At 38.6% G+C, this 17,173-nt stretch overlaps 1 protein-coding gene across 3 annotated transcripts in view; it reads left to right on the top strand.

The window, feature by feature from the left end:
* Positions 1–17,173, top strand: part of Cttnbp2 (cortactin binding protein 2) — a 183,867-nt gene that overhangs the window by 130,215 nt on the left and 36,479 nt on the right. For all 3 annotated transcript variants that reach the window (XM_045160199.1, XM_045160197.1, XM_045160200.1), the window contains 3 exons: positions 6,545–6,820; positions 8,282–8,377; positions 10,166–10,245. In XM_045160199.1, the coding sequence (XP_045016134.1) occupies positions 6,545–6,820; positions 8,282–8,377; positions 10,166–10,245 (452 nt within the window). The remainder of the gene's footprint in view (positions 1–6,544; positions 6,821–8,281; positions 8,378–10,165; positions 10,246–17,173) is intronic.

Below are 17,173 nucleotides of genomic sequence, written 5' to 3'. Positions count from 1 at the left end.
CTTTAACCTTTCATTTTATACATAGGCTTGCATGCTTTTTTTTTTTTTTTTTTTTTCCTTTTCAAACTGTCTCACTATGTATCCCTGACTGGCCTGGAATTCTCTATGTACACAAAGCCAGCCTCAAACTCATGATGACCCTTCTACCTCACCCTCCAGAGTGCTGAGGTAACAGATGTTAGCCACAGCAGTTGGGTGAGACTTGTATTTTCTAAATATATTTTTTAGTATTTTTATTTATTTATTTGAGAGAGAGGGAGAAAGGAAAAGAGAGAGATAATGGGTGTGTCAGGGAATCCAGTCACAGGAAATCTCTAGAAACATGTGCCACCTTGTGCATCTGGATTACATGGGTCCTGGGGATTCAAACCTGGGTCTTTTGGATTTGCAGGCCAAACCCAATTATCCTCAGTGAACCTAACTCAGTTACCAGCCTTAGCTGCTAAGCCATCTCTAGCTCTGAATATATTTTTTTAATCTCATGAAGAAAATGAAGGATAAAGAAGATTATGCAAGCTATCAGGACAAGCTAATACAGAATAAGCGAATTATAGGCATCCTCTTTCAGTCTGAGGTCTTGATTTTAAAAAGCCTTTCTTTAATTTTCTATGTGTATGTGTGTGCATGTATTCACATGTGTGCATCCAAAGGCCATTCACAATGCCAATCACTTTAATGCCAGATGATTGTGCCACTTTTTGGTTCTGAGTTTGTATAGGTAACTGGAGAATTGAACTTGTGCAGATAGGCTTTGCAGCCAAGCACCTTTAACCACTGAGCCAGTCCTTAAAAGAAGGCTTTGGCTTTTTCTGTAAAGTTCAGATTTCTAAAACTTAAACTTGTGTATCTATATTAATTGGTTGAAGCATTGTCTTTTGTTGCCTTTGTCTAACACATAGTAGTGATGACTTTCTTACTACATTTTAACTTTTTCTATATATAAACTGAACCTAACTCAATTATCAGACACAGGCAAATCTTCACTTGCTCTGGAATTCAATTTGCTATCATGTGTTAAAATCCTTTTTTGATATGAAGTATTTAAAAATAGAAGCAATAGTTATAGAAGTATAGTATGTATATTGAATGTGAAAGATAAAACAGATGAGTCAGCCTAATACTTGTTTTAGTAGTTTTTTTTTCTTATCTGTGTGTTTTGTGACAGAGTTTAACAGTGTAGTCTAGGTTAGACTCAAATTAGGTTTCATTTGTCTTAGCCTTCTAGGTGCTGGGATTACAGGCACGCAGTGGAAATTTTGACTATGAGAGAACATAAAGAGCTATTTAAGTTCTGTCAGAGCATATAATTCAAATATTTTAGAATCTTGTAGGTATCTCAGAAGGGACTCATCAACTTGTATAGGAAGCAAATCAAGCATTATGAAGTGGGTGGGTGGGTTGTGTGGAGATTTTTCCGTAACATTTATGATAGCAGGATATCCAGCATACTCCTGGTAGACCTCCAGGAACTGGCAGGTCTAAGGGTGATAGAAGCTGTAGCCTACCAATTTTGGCCTCAAAACACAGGACCAAGCAGTTTTAATTACCCCAGAACTCAGGAGGTTGAGGTAGGGGGATCATAACTTTGAGGTGAATTTAGGGTATATAGTGAGTTCAAGTCTAGCCTGAGAAATATGGACCCCATCTCAAAAAAAAAAAAAACAAAAAAAAAAACATTCGGGTGTGGTGGCGCACACCTTTAATCCCAGCACTTGGGAGGCAGAGGTAGGAGGGTTGCTGTGAGTTTGAGGCCACTCTGAGACTCCATAGTGAATTCCAGGTCAGCCTAGGCTAGAGTGAGACCCTACCTCAAAAAAAAACAAAAAAAAATGGTATTTTAATGAGGTGTCCAGAATTGAACAGAGATAATGAATAGAGAAATGAAATATAATGAGAAGTATTGAAAATTTCCACCCAAAAATACTAAAGAGAACTTTATGAATTAAAAGGCTATTGTAGAAGACCCAAGAGCAATTGTTAGTTTAGACATATTAGCAAGATTTTAATTGAGCTTAGTCATGTTGCCAGCATTCTTGTAGAACACTGCTCAGTGGTGTGACATAGAAGCAGGAGCCGTGCACTGAGATATCATTATTCCAGAACCCTTCTTTGACATCTGTTGCAGTCTAAGAAAAGAGCTTAACCCTCCTTGACCTCAGTTTATCCATTAACAGAGATAATTATCACCCTCATGTCTGTGATAAGAAGAGTGGATACTTGATTAAATCTCTGAAACTTGTGATTTTTGACACTCTGGCAGAAGAAAAGCAGACCATGGATTTAGATTGTAAGGTTACTTACATAAGACTCACAATATAAGCAGTGAGTGTAAATTTACTATAGAAAGGACAGAGGAACAGAATCTGTCAAAGGAGCATACTTACCTTCATTTAGTCAACAAGCATGTTCTATTCTTTACATCATTAACAAGCTAAAAGCACTTTTGTCCACACAAAGATGTTTGCTGAAGTATATATTTAGTAAAAGAAAAAAAGAGAAAGATTTCTATCTAAAAATCTGTGGGGAATGGATAATAGAAAAAATTATATGGCTGGGGAGATGGCTCAGTTTATAAAAGACTTGCACTTGCAAATATGAGTTTGGATCCCCAACAGCCCTGTGAAATCTGGACACAGCACCATGTTTATGTAATCCTAACACTATGGAGGTGAAAACAGTAGGATTCCTATGGCTCCATGGCCAGCTAGTCTTGCCTGATTGGTGCGTTCTATGTTCAGTGAGAGGAAGACAGAAATAGCGGAAGACATTCAACATTCACTTCTGGCTTCCACATGCACACATCTGTACATGTACATAAACCTGCATATACACATACACAAATGTGCATACATGCACACCACACATGCGCAAACAATTGTAGGAAGCCATTTTGAGCTTACTAAATAGCATTTAAAATATGTCTATATAGGTGGCCTTAGATGTATTAAAAATGTTGAGTTAATAAGCAAGTTATAAATAAGAATAGAATCTAGGACTGGAGAGATGGCTTAGTGGTTAAGGTGCTTGCCTACAAAGCCTAAGGACCCAGTTTTAATTCTCCATGTCCCACATAAGTCAGATGCATGCATGGCACATGTGTCTGGAGTTCATTTGCAGTGGCTATAGAGGCCCTGGTGTGCCCATTCTCACTCAGTCTCTCTCTTTTTCTCTCCCTCTCTCAGTCTCAAACAAATAAAAATAAATCTTTAAAAGAATGGAATCTAAACACACTGTGAAGAAAATTTTAAAATGCAGTTCTATACCTATAGTTGTTATAAGTACCTCAAAATGAGGCAAAGCATAAAAACATAAAGTAATGAGAACTGAAGAACTGGGCAAAAATAAAATAAAATCCCATAAAACAGACTCTTCCCAGGTGAGCCAATATTGTGGCTCAAGGCACTGGACGGCATGGTGCCAAGGACTCTCTGTAGACATTTGTTTCCATCTACAGAGCCAGGGAGAAGGGGTAGGTCAGTAGAGTGTGTAACTTAGAATCAGGTCATTAAAAGTCTTGTAACTCAGTAATCTCAAATTCTTAAGGTGTAAAGGTCCCCTTGCATGTGTAAAATATAAAGTTGTTTAAAGATAAAAAGGAAGACAATTTCTTTCAGTTCTGTGAGCACAAGTGATTATTTTAACCATTGTAGAGGAAGCCATAAAAATTCCAGCAGAATTCTACCCCTTGTTCATTAATTCAACATATAAGCATCATGTTCATTGAATGTGCCAGTCACTGTCCTATACACATAGTATTAGTCAAAAAATAATTAATAATAGTATTTTCTTAATTCAAAGATTAAAAGACTGAAATGAATAAAAACTATAAAGAAACTTATGTGGTATTATAAGATTTACCATGAGAAAATAAGAGTTTGGGATGGATTTTTGTCTCTATAATGATCACCAAAGCCAATTTGGTAGCCAGGCATTGTTGAATATGCCTGTAATCCCAGCATTTAGAAACCTGAGGAAGGAGGATGAGTTTGGAATAAACCCAGGGTAGTCCCTGTCTCAGCAAACTATGAGCTAGAGGCTGGGGAGATGGATCAGCTGGTAAGAGCATCTTGCACAACCATAAGGCCCTGAGTTGGATCCATAGCACCCATGTGAAAAGCCTGACATGGTCTTGCATGCCTGTGATTCCAGTGTTATTGTAAGACAGGAAGCTCCAAGTTCAGTGAGAGACTTGCTCACAGAAATAGGTCAGAGGAGCAATAGAGGAGAGTATCTGATATCTTTCTAGGACCTCTCCATGCATGCACACAGAACACACATGAGCACACACACATGTATACACCATTAGGGAAAGAAGGGAAGGAAGAGGGAAGGAACGGGAGCCTCACTTATGAGAAGCTTAACTATATGTGTGAGGAAACGAAGAAAAAAAATATTTGTTATGGTTTAAAGAGGCCACTGCAGTCATAGATGTGGTGTATATTTTAACTGTTATTGACTTCTTTGTTGAGAATATATGTATACTGTCATGGGTAGAACCAGAGATGTATGTTAGGACATAACTGTTCCAGGTGAGAGACTATAATGATGGCCCAATCTAGGAGTATGACAGACGACATAGTGAGAAGAATTTGGGTTTCAAAGATTCAGAATGTATCAACAAACTCCCTTGATGAATTGAGCACAGTATTAGAGAGAGGAAAATCAGGAACTGTTCCAAAGTTTTTGGCCTGAGCAACTTTCAGGATGGAGTTTCCATCACCTGTTAAGAGGCTGTCAAGGTGAAGCAGGCTTTGCTAAAAGAGGCCAGGAGTTGAGTTTTGGATATGAATTTGGGATATGTGTTGACTCAGCAGCAATGCGGGAGAAAAGTATGACCTAGCTATATGAGTTTAAGAGCCAGAAAGTCTTGGGGTTAAGATGAGGTCAGTATTTGAACACCAAAAACAGTAGGAAGTCTGGTACTGCACACATTTAATCCCAGCACTGGAAGCCCAAAGATGTATTGCTATAAGTTCTAGGCAACCCTGAGAATACATAGTGAATTCCAGATCAGCATGGACTAGCTGCAAGATCCTACCTAGAAAAACTAAAAAAAAAATTTTAAAAGCAGTATGAAGAGTTCTATAAAAATCTGTTACTAAGAAATCTGAAAATAGTAGAATGACGAACAAAGGCAGATTATTAAAGGACAGAGCATTCATCAAGGTTTAGTGAATCCAGAAGGACTATGTCAAAAACAGAGGCTACTTATATCAAATGCTATTATAACAGAATTGATAATGGGAATATAGAATAACAGTTGATGAGAAAAGTCATGTTTAAAAAAGATCATGGACTAAACATTTGGAAACATTTTATTTGTAAAGCATCCAAAGTTAGGCTTCTACCAAGTTTTTAAAAAATTGTAGCATGGGTCTGATAATAGAAGTTCCATATGTTGTTAGTAGAACAAAATATGCCTTCTATGCCATTTCTATTATTTATAGTGTTTGAGTATTTGAACATTTTTGGAGAACAATATCTCTCCAGAAATTACTACTTTTTTTCTACGTTCACATAATTGCCTCATTTATACCTCATTAGGTAACAACTTTTCAGCAACTCCATTAAGTGTCTCTGAAGTATTCTACTTAGTTTTTTGGATACTAGTAATTCATATTTCACTGGTTTGTATTGTATAAAATTCAGTAATTATAGTGATGAGTCAACGGATATAGAAAATTTAGGCACAAACACAAGTGACTCTTGTGAACATAGTTCATTTCGTGAGAACAGAAGTGCACAGGATGCGACTCCCTTCAGGAGAGCCTCAGTCAGCGAGTGTTACACAGAGAGCAGAAGGATCATGAAGTCAGGCTGAGGGTGAAGTCAGCAGTAGAGTGCTTGCCAGGCATGTTGCTCAGCTATAGGTTTGATTCATTAGCAATAAAATACACAAGACTCCAAAAGTACCACTGATCATTTATCAGATACTCACTGGTATGCTGATATTTATCATGTAACTGATAGTATGTTCAGGCCATTACAAGCATAAGCTCATTACTCTTCATAACGATTCACCTCTCTACTTTTTGTTTCTGGGAGAAACTGAGGGATAGTAAGATCAAGGAAGTTTACCAAGCATGTACAGCTAGGAGAAGGCCGATCTTGAGGCTGAGACCTAGGTCTGGTGATTCTCTGGGGGCTCTTGTGAGCTTACTTACTATGTAACTGTACCCTGACTTGATCACAGCATTATCTTTAAAGGTAAGGAGAGTGCAGACAAATCAAGATAAAGGATGAGCTCTTGTTTCCTCAGACTTTTCATAACAGCTTGAGAATGTTACTGAGGGGACAAAACCAATGAAGTGGAAAAGGCTAGGGATATAAGGAAAGATAAATAGTGCATATAACATGCTCCCAAACTAACTGATAAAATTGAGAGACTAAAGTTTAGTATAAGAAAATTCAACTTACTTACATAAAATAACTGTCCTTTCACTTATTTGTAAGGTGTTTATATTTTTTTATTTTATGTAATAGTTTTACTGTTTTATCCTATCAAGACTGTTTTTTAACTTCTATTTCCTTTCTTCTTCAACAGATGCTCTTAAAATACCCTTAAGCATTTCTGTAGGTGAGGTTCAGCCAGTCAATGAGGGTTCCGAGGACTTTGAACGAGAAAATGCAATATGTGTTTTAAATATCCGCAAACAGATATCATGGGATGATTTTTCAAAAGCAGTGAGTCAAGCTCTGATGAATCATTTCCAAGCAATCTCTTCTGATGGATGGTGGAGTCTAGAAGATGGGACATTTAATAACACTACTGACTCCAGTGTCGGCCTCGGGACAAGCAGCATCCAATCTATCATGCTAGGTAACAGCACTGCTACGATGAAGAGCAACTTAAGCATCTGGGTTTATTTATGCTTGTGGGCTGCATAACCTGATACTTAGATCATTGATGAAGCACATTCAGAGCTTGCTTGTGACAGTGGCCCATGCTGAAAACCTTGGGCATTCACAATAAAACCATTACATAATGTTTCCTGTTAATATAAAAAAGCTTTTATGCCTCAAATAATGCCAAGGAGTAAAGAGCTTGAAAGCCTTTGATGAGGCTTTGTGATTACACTGGCTATTCCAGATAAATGTATGAAACCAATCACATTGCAGCTGCTTGATAAGGTACAAATTCTGAACACAGCTTCAAGTAAGTCTTCAGGCTGTGCCAAGGGAGGTGTGATACTCTACCACCTTACCCCAGGACAGGATCCTACAGTGGTAAGACATGCTTTCATGAAGCATTTGGAGCTCCCACATAGAATGGATCAGAGTAGTCATTGTTTATTTTCATTTGATAACACAACACAGACTCCAGAGAACATAAGATAAGATTCTGCTTTCTGGTGAACATAGTAAGTGCTCTCTAAATGCTAGCTGTCTTGAGCTGAAGTGATAGTTCAGTGGGGGAAGTGCTTGCAGCATAAGGACCTGAGTTCAAGTCCCATTTCCCACATAAAATGCCAAGCAAGCATTGTGCCTTATGCCTGTAACCCCAGCACCAGAAAGGCCAATACAGGTAGATCTTTTGGAGTCACTGCCTTTCCAGTCTCAACTGATTGGTAAGCCAGGCTACTGAGATTTTTGCCTCAAAAAGAGGTGGACAGTATACAGGTGAATAACACCTGAAATTGTTTTGTCACCTCACACATACACAGATGCCCACAAACAAACATGGGCATGAATACCACATACACCAAAAGGAAAAAAAAAAAAGTGTTAGCTGTCCCTGGCTAGTTTCTTCCCTCCTAAACTAAAATTGACATCTATAGGAAACCACGGTCTGGACTGGGTAATTTATTAACAGTCCTTACCTTAGCTTCCTTGTACAATTACCATTGACATATCAGTTTATAACAGAAGTGTTTTCTTCTGTTTGCGCCTGTATGCATGCTTACCTTATCCACATATAAGTTATAGAGCAAATTATTTATGACAACTGTGGAATGATTATTAAAACTCCTACAGAACTACCGCCATTTAAATGTGTAAACATTCCTTGAGGGCTGGGCAGATGGCTTAGTGGTTAAGGTGCTTGCCTGCAAAGCCAAAGGACCCAGGTTTGAATCCCCAGGACAAACATAAGCCAGATGCATACGGTAGTAGATGTATCTGGAGTTTGTTTGTAGTGATTCAAGATCCTGGCACCCCCATTCTATCTGCCTCTCCCTCCCTCTCTCCCTCTCTCTTTTTCTCTTTCAAAATAAAAAAAAGAAAAAAAAATTTTTTAAATCCTTGAGCTCTTTGACATTTCATTTTTTTTTTTTTAAACTAGGAAATATAACATGGTCAGCTGGTCAGAGTTTCACCCAGTCCCCATGGGACTTCATGACAAAGAATAAGGTGGAGCAGGTTACTGCGCTATTGTCAGGTAACAAATGATGTTCCAATTTAAAGTAATGTTTAAAGAGTTTGTGTCATAATTGGTTTCCAGGACCAGCTCCTAAGTCTGTATGGGCTTACGTCTTCTAGCCACGCACAGTGATTCTCACTATGAGATAATGGCTGTTGGGAAATCAAAAGCCATGCTGCTGACACCTGTAATGTTGTTGCTCTGCTCAGCAACCCTGCTGTACTCCTTGCATTCCTCATTAGGAACAACCCTGGAGCCAAACTGGCATCTGCTGGCAGAGTGGCAGATTGTGTTAAAAGCAAAATGCCTTTTGTTACTGTCAAGTACTATGTAAGCCCAGTAAGATTAGTATAGTGGCCCAGCAATTTTTGTTGTATGATTTTGGTTTTTTTGTAAAGTGTGATTGTCCTGTAAAAATGCTTTTATTTAATTATGCACTGCCTTAAAGTCACTATCAATGATAAAGGAAGTATTTGGCTTGTTGTGTGATGCAACAGATGTATAGCCCTTTCAAGTCATGTTGTGTTAGGACTTGGGATTGGGGCAGGGAAAGCAGGAGCCACATCGCTAGATGCTCAAATGTGCATACGATTATGGAGAATAATTTTTAAATCTTACAAATCCATATATCCAAGGAGTCATGGAAAACTATCTTAACGTTCTGGCAGGGGATTAGCATTGTTGATAAAGCCATTCCCTTCATCTAACTGTCTTTTAGGGTGCTCTCTCTTATGGCCATGAGTATTGCAGGCAATACTGTATATTCATAAGAACATCAATCTTGGGGCTGAAATGCCTTGGTTATTTGCACCTCTTTTACAAGTCCTTCCATGTAATTATGATTTGGTATGCAGCAGCTTCCTGCATAGGGTAGAAGACTGCCACAGTTTTGCTATCATGATTGGCTGGGTCTGCTGCTGTTCCTAGTAAGATATTCTGATTCTATGTTATCAATAAAGCTTTATTTAACAACAACAAAAATATTAGTATAATGGTACAAGCTAAAGTTGAGAAAGTACCTACTACTTTCAAGGCTGTGTTTATATTTAATGACATACTACAAGTATATAATCATGTAGTGGTCATAGCAATTCAATAGGATATGTAATTCTTTTTTTTCCATCTTATATTCCCTCAGATTAATTTTCTTGTCTAATGTTTAGCTACTACCAAGTAGTATATTTATATATAATTTCTCAGCCCTACATTCAAATGCATGACTTTTTTCATATATTTCCCATACTCACGGATAAACTTGAAAAAGAATCATTCTCAATTACAAGTTTTATTTTTGTTGACTGAATTATATTTACTGCATTTTTTTAAAACATTGAGAGCCTACCCTAGAAAATTGTGTTAAGTTCAACCAATCTATTGAGAGAGAGGGAAAAAATGGGTTAAAGGAGAATATAAAGTTAAACTCTGGACCTGTGGTTGATGATGGCCAAGGCTAAAGCTTCCCAAAGATTGAGGTTATTCAGGATCACTTGTTATGAACAGTGAAACACTGAACCTAGCATTAGCAGGCATCACTGCAGAATTGGGGCTAGAATTTAGAGGCCCTGGCTATGATGATTAAGAGGTTGGTGAGCTTCCTTGAGGGGGAGCTCTTGGTGGCCAGAGACTATAGCTATTTACTGACTAATAAAACTCTGTCAAAGCCATATGGATGCTACTTAACCAAATGTCAGCTCTTCTTATGTAAGCCCACAAAAATCCTATTTCTTTTACAGTAGGTTTTGCTTTGTCTTGATCATCTATATTTAATAAAGAGTAGCCAAGTTTCCTTCTCTGTATTTCTCACAGGTCCCCAAGAAGGCTGCCTCAGTAGTGTGACTTATGCATCCATGATCCCTCTTCAAATGCTGAAGAACTACCTCAGGCTGGTAGGTTGACACTGCCGAGTGAAAGCCTCCACCACCCGTCCCTGCTCCAGCAACACTGGTATGATGGTGTGAGCCCTGCCCACCCTGTGCACTGTGTTCCGACATCATTTTTCCCAGCTCTCCCTCCCTGGCAGGCTGTCCACCACTGGTCTGGGTTTCTGTAAGTGGGATCCAGGAGTCCATTTCCTTGACCCAGAGTCAGGGAGTGCTATACTTTAAGGAGGAGCAGGCAGTCTTCCCTTAACAACTTGACATCAAACAAGCAGTTATCAATATGGAAGGGAATGGCTGTACATATTAAGATGCCTTACTATGAGCTTTTATAATTTAAAAATTGAATATCTATGCCTATTGTAGTTGGAATATTGATTTGGCCACTTTTTATACATCCTATGGCATGTGTGTATAGTATGTATACATAATGTGTGCATGTGCAGATGCACATGTCCCGTGTGTGTACATATGGAGGCCAGAGGAGAATATCAGGAATGCTCCCATCCTTTATTTCTCTTCCACATAGTTTGCTTGAGACAGAATCTCTCACTGGAGTCAGAGATGCCTTCCCTCCTTCCTTCCTTCCTTCCGTCTTTCCTTCCTTCCTTCCTTCCTTCCTTCCTTCCTTCCTTCCTTCCTTCCTTCCTTCCTTCCTATTTATTTATGGTCACACTGGCTGACCAGTGAGCCCCAGTAATTCACCTATCTCCAAATTCCCCCACATTGGGATTACAAGCATACATGCCCACACCTGGCTTCTTATGTGAGTGTGGCAATGCAACTTGGACCTTCTCAGGAAAGCAAGCAGTTGTATAATGCACTGAGCCATCTCCCCAGTCCAACTTGCCATTTTTAGAAAAACCAAACAATTATAATTTAAACAGGACCAGGGCTAAAGTAATGGCTCAGCAAGTAGGTGTGCTTCCTGTAACAGCACAAGGGCCTGAGGGGCCTGAGACTGCACAAGTTCAAATTTCCAAGTCACTCATAAAACAGCTGAGCATGTCCATTCACAGTGTAACCCCAGTCCCACAAGGGAGCAGATACTCAGGAATTGATGGAGCCTTGCAAGCTCCAGAAATAGTTAAAAGCAACTTCAGTTCAAAACAAGACCAGACAGAAGAGCAGGACACCCAGTGTTCCATTCAGTCCACTTCAGACAGGTGACACCTGTCACTGGCGAATGAATGGGATGCCACAAGGGTACATACAAGAACATATCACACACACACATGCCACAATACATGTGTGGATGTCAGAGGTCACCTTCCAGGATCCTGTACTCCACTTTCTTTGAGACAGTCTCTCTGACTCCAGGAAATGAACTGCAAGACTGGCCCACAAGTTTCAGATTCTCCTGGCTCTGCTTACCATTGTAGTACGCTTGTTGGGCCTCAGATGCATGTGCCAATTGGCATCTGGCCCTAGGGAATTGAACCCAGGCCAGCAGGTTTTACAAACAAATACCTTTAAATGCTGAGCCATCTCTTTAGCCCCTGCTAAGTGCTTTCATCTTATTCACTCAAAATCTACCTAGTGTGCAGGAGATATGGCTTAGTGGGTGAGGTTTTTGCCTGCAAAGGCAAAGGACCCACGTTCAATTACTCAAGACCCACATAAACCAGATGCACAAGGTGGTGCATGTGTCTGGCATTTGTTTGCAGCAGCTGGAGGCCCTAATACACCCACTCTCTTTCTCTCTTCCACCCTCTGCCTCTCTCTCTCTCTCAAATAAATAAAAATAAAAATAAATGAAAAAAAATCTACCCATTATTGATGAGGAGAAAGCTCTGTGGGATTAGAACTCCCACACTGGCAGCTCTCAAATATCAGGTTTTTACCACATTAGCAAAGAATTGAAAATGCAGACTTAAAAGAAGAGTGAGTTATGATAGATATTTTAGAGAGGGCTAAGAGAGAAAACAAAGCAGGAGAGTACCCAAACACCCACATAGGGAAGAAGAGAAGAGTAGGAGGGGCTAGGGCTTACACACAGACTTCAGACCCATTTATATGGATCAGACATCCAATTACAGTGAGCCTCATCATCCGGCTTGGATGTGTAGGGAGGGACCTGATTGGCTGGTGGGCCATGGAGGCATATTGACCCAGGAGGCTAAGCCCATGAAACTATGAAAGAAACAAAAGAGGGATTAAGAGGTTATTGCTTGCAGCCAACTTGGAGAAGTCCTAGTCCTGCCAGAGCAACCAAGGTGGCTCCATGTTTCAGTGGGCAAGTCCCTAGCTAACTACCTACCATGAAAAAACCTACCTTGTTATAATCCATATTATTATCAATAACCTCACCCACTTTTAAATGACTAAACTAAAGTAGCATAAGTGAAGCACATGCTCCAAGTCACACAGATAGTAATTAACAAAGCCAATATTGTGCACATCCCAAAATGTGTGTGTGTGTGAGAGAGAGAGAGAAAGATAAAAAGAAAGAGATAGAGATCCACTGAAAAATAGAAAAATAATACTAATGACATAAGATACTAAGTACAGAACAAATTTTTTCCAGCTGTCTTGCACAGACTTAAAAAGTGAGTTAGACTCTGACTATGCACAAGTTATATCCCTAAACTGAATTTATATCTTTGTTTTCACTCCAGATGAAAGGAAGGGCCATCCGACTGGTCTAGTTGGGCTCAAAGTTCAAACAGTCCATTGCACAGGCAGCCAGGTAGCATATAAACATTGCTCCCTGTGGGATGCTTTCACTTTATTCCCTTTATTTTCTGTTCCTCATTTTCAAGAGCATCAGGTATGCCCAAGAGAAAAGAGCTCCATCTTGTTCTTTTGATTAAGGGAAAGCTGAAGTTATGTCCACCAGATATACAGGAATGTGAGAGTCTGACTGTGAACATTAAGGCTTCTTTCTCTTCCTTATCCTCTCTGGCAACCCTGAACCAAGTAAGGTCCTGGCCAAGGGCTTTTCATTTATGTTTAAATGATGAAATTGTCAAAAACCAAAATTAAGGACAAATTTAATGATTGTTAAGATTTTATTGTGTGTGTGTGTGTGTGTGTGTGTGTGTGTGTGTGTGTGTTATACACTCACATGTGCATGAGGGCTTTGTCTCTGCAGATGAACACCAGATGCTTGCATCACTTTTCGTGTCAGCCATATGTTGTGGCTTGGGAATTGAGCTAGGCTGGCAGGCTTTGCAAGCAAGTATGTTTCACCTGTGAGCCATCTTCCAGGCCTTTATTTAAGAATTTTTGTTGGTTTTATTTTGTAACACTTCACTAAGCAGAATAAATGTTCCAATTTGTTGGACAGATTTGTTGGTTTGATAAGTGGAGGAGGGCTGAAGGAAGTGGAAAGGAGAATCAGGTGTGGTAGTGCACCCTTGTGTAGTAGTTACAGCAGAGGAAACTTCGTTATGAAGCTGATTAAAACTCACTTATTTGGAAAACTTGGCTGTGATCATACTTGATTTCTCAGAAGGTCAAGTAACAAGTTAGTTTCAGTTTGGTAATGTGAAAAATTAGTTTAGCATGTGTGACTTCATTCTGATTTTTGTCTGGTCTGTTGGGTCCCAGTGCAGTAGCATGATCCAAACCAAAGACTGCTTTTAATTTTTCTTTTTTTATTATTATTGTTTGAAACAGTATCTTGCTTTGATGTCTAGGCTGACTTGGAATTCATTATATAACCCAAGTTGGTCTTGAATTTGCAGTCCTCCTGCCTCTACTTCTCAAGTGCTATATTTGAAGAGTATGCCATTATTCACAGCCATCATCATCTTCATCATAATCAAGAGTGGGGTTTTTTAATTTAGTTCAGGCTGGCTTCAAACTCACAGTAACTCTCCTGCCTTAGCCACCTGAGTAAGGCCCTAGTGGAAAGAGGAAGTAGTTTCCTGGTGTGAGCAAGGTACTTGGCTGCAATACCAACAGGTCTTTTGGCATTAATGGCAATAGTGGAAGAAGATTCTGGAAAACAGGCAAGATGTCAGCTTGGATGATATAGTTGGAGCAGGAAAATTCATTTGCAAGTATTTAAAGACAGTCTGGCTGACAAGGCAGCTGTTATATCCAGTGGTTAATATCCTATAGTTTTTTAAAAATATATTTTATATTTATTTATTTGAAAAAGAGAAAGAAAGGTGCACCATGGCCTCGGGCCACTGCAAACAAACTCTAGATGCATGCGCCCCTCCCCTTGTTCATCTGGCTTACTTAGGTCCTGGAGAATCGAACTAGAATTCTTTGGCTTTGCAGGCAAATGCCTTGACTGCTAAGCCATCTCTCCAACCCACCTTTGATTGTTTTTTTTTTTTAACTAGCTGTAATATGCAAACTGTTTTGCCTATGTCAATGAATGAGGACTTTCTAGCCTCTAATGCCTATAGGAGGCTAAAGCAAGAGGACTGTTTCAAGTTCAAGAATAATGTGAACTACAAAACAAAACCTTGTCTCAAAGAAATAAGAGTGATAGAGCCTGGGCATGGTACATACCTTTAATCCCAGAACTCTGCAGGCAGAGGTAGGAGGGTGAGTTTGAGGTCACCCTTAGGCTGCATAGTAAATTCCAGGTCAGCTTGGGCTAAATGAGACCAGGGCTACAGAAAAATAATAATAAATTAAAAAAAAAAAGACAGAGAACTAACTTACTTACTTGCCTGCTTGCTTGCTTGCCTGCTTGCTTGCTTGCTTGCTTGCTTGCTTGCTTGCTTGCTTTCTTCCTTCCTTTCTTTCTTTCTTTCTTTCTTTCTTTCTTTCTTTCTTTCTTTCTTTGTTTTGTTTTGTTTTGTTTTGTTTTGTTTTGTTTTGTTTTTTTGAGGTAGGGTCTTGCTCTAGCCCAGGCAGACCTGGAATTCTTGATGTAGTCTAGGCTGACCTCAAACTCACAGCAATCCTCCTAATCCTCCTACCTCTGCCTCCCCAGTGCTAGGATTAAAGGCATGCACCACCACACCTGGAGAAAACAGATTTTTATTTGATCTTAGTAGCAAAATCTGATATTGGTTTTATAAGCTAGTTTAAGTATATTATATATAGTGTGTCTCTGTATATATGAATTGCATTTTCTCTTGATTTCCTACTATATCTTTAAGTCTGTTCTATAAAGAAGAACCTCAGAAAATGGTTAAAACTCTTGCTAACATGAAAGACCAGGCTTTTTGTTTTGTTTTTAGTATTCCCAAGGCTAGATGAATGTACTTGTACATTATTCATACATTCTAATGTACATAGTCAACTGGTAGTCCTTTCTCATTTCAGGTATTGCCAAGTGTTAATAAAATTCTGTACTATCTCATCAAATAATAATCAGATGTATTGTTATTTTATATATGAACAAGAACATTATTGGGTGTAGCTTTTAATAATGATGTGAACATTAGGGGTTAGGGAGAACTTTCAATGACTAAATTGGCAGTAATACCTTCATGGTGTTAAATAAATGGTTTCTTTGAAATTGAATGTCAGAAGAGTTTGAAATAAAATTCCTAGCTATAAAGCATGTGACTTTAAGTGACAGCTATCACAATTTTATGGATCCAGTAAGTTGCTTTTATTCTTCATTCTTTTTTTTTTTTTCTCTTTGAGTTTATTGTCTCTTTTTCTGCCCAAAAACTGTCTGAGAAATAGGAGCTATCCCTCAGATTATGTCTGAAAGTGAAACATCAAACAAAATTGAGTTTCACTGCTTTCAAATGTCTCAGATTGGACAGCATATTACAGTGGCCACATTGACAGTTGTGGGGACCATAGCTTCTCTATTAATCCCTGTTTTGCAGAAAAATAAATAACAAGCATGGTGGGGCCAGGGAGGTCAGATGTCCCATTGTTGAGGTCACTTGTTTCCAGAATCCTTGGGCCTCACAAAGCACTATTTGACATGTGAAGAGCTTCCTGAACATACTGTGAAGACAAGAATAAAAGAGATTGGTACCAATTGTGATAATATGGCCAGTGTGTCCTCACTAATAATCAGAAATGTCACATGGTTAAAGAGATAGTTCTGGCAACTCTGACTCAGACTATAATTTTAGAAGTTGAATTTGATTTTCTTGTAACATAATAAAAATCTTTCCCCTCCCTTTTCCTCCCCTCCCCACACACAAACATTGCCAGTATATCAATCTGTCTACAGAGCCCCCTGCTGGAAGCATGAAGTTTTATTTTACTCCAGATTTTAACATTTGGAGAAATGTAATATAACTCTAAAAGAGATGAATAATTTTCTCAACAAATCCTTTTATATTTATACCAATCTCAACAATTCATCATTTGTTCAGATTGTAATGTTAAAAAAAAGTACATCAGGGCAATCATTTGATGAACCATAACAAAAACCGTCAACCAAATATTGGTAATTCCTGAAGATCACTAATGGAAGGTATACATTAGACGATATGAATACTCTGGATATCTGCACTTTCTCCATTTTCATACATAACTCGCTTATCTATTTATATTCTACCTTATCCCACAAAGGATTTTACACCATGTAAACACAAAGGGTTTACTGCCAGTAAAAGGCTCATTTGATGAAATTTGAAATTGAACGCTCTTTTCCAAGAAACAGCACAATGTGAGAACAAATGAGGTGTTGAAATTGAAGACAGCTTATCTATGGTGTTATATCTTCTGTCGTTATATGATTTCAAAATCAATCTACAGGAAGTGTTGGCAACAAGGCAGGGTGGCTGAATAAACTCTTGTTTTCAGTAGGAAAGCAAGATTGAATTGCAATAACAGTTCAAATATCTCAGGGTAAAATGTTCAGTAAATCCTGAAAATCTATATCCAGTTTCACAGGTGTGAAACAATTCATCCTTTGTGAAAAAAAAAATCTATCCAGTAATTCATAGCAACTCATGATTAATTTGGAGGATTTTAATTGAAAATCTTACCACGCCAACAATACCTAATGCACAATTTACTATAAAGGTACATTTGAAAAATGACAAAGCCTCAC

Source organism: Jaculus jaculus, chromosome 10 (assembly GCF_020740685.1).
Source record: "Jaculus jaculus isolate mJacJac1 chromosome 10, mJacJac1.mat.Y.cur, whole genome shotgun sequence".
Taxonomy (NCBI): domain Eukaryota; kingdom Metazoa; phylum Chordata; class Mammalia; order Rodentia; family Dipodidae; genus Jaculus; species Jaculus jaculus.
Note: the sequence above shows the minus strand (reverse complement) of the source record. Positions and strands in the feature narration are given on the sequence as shown.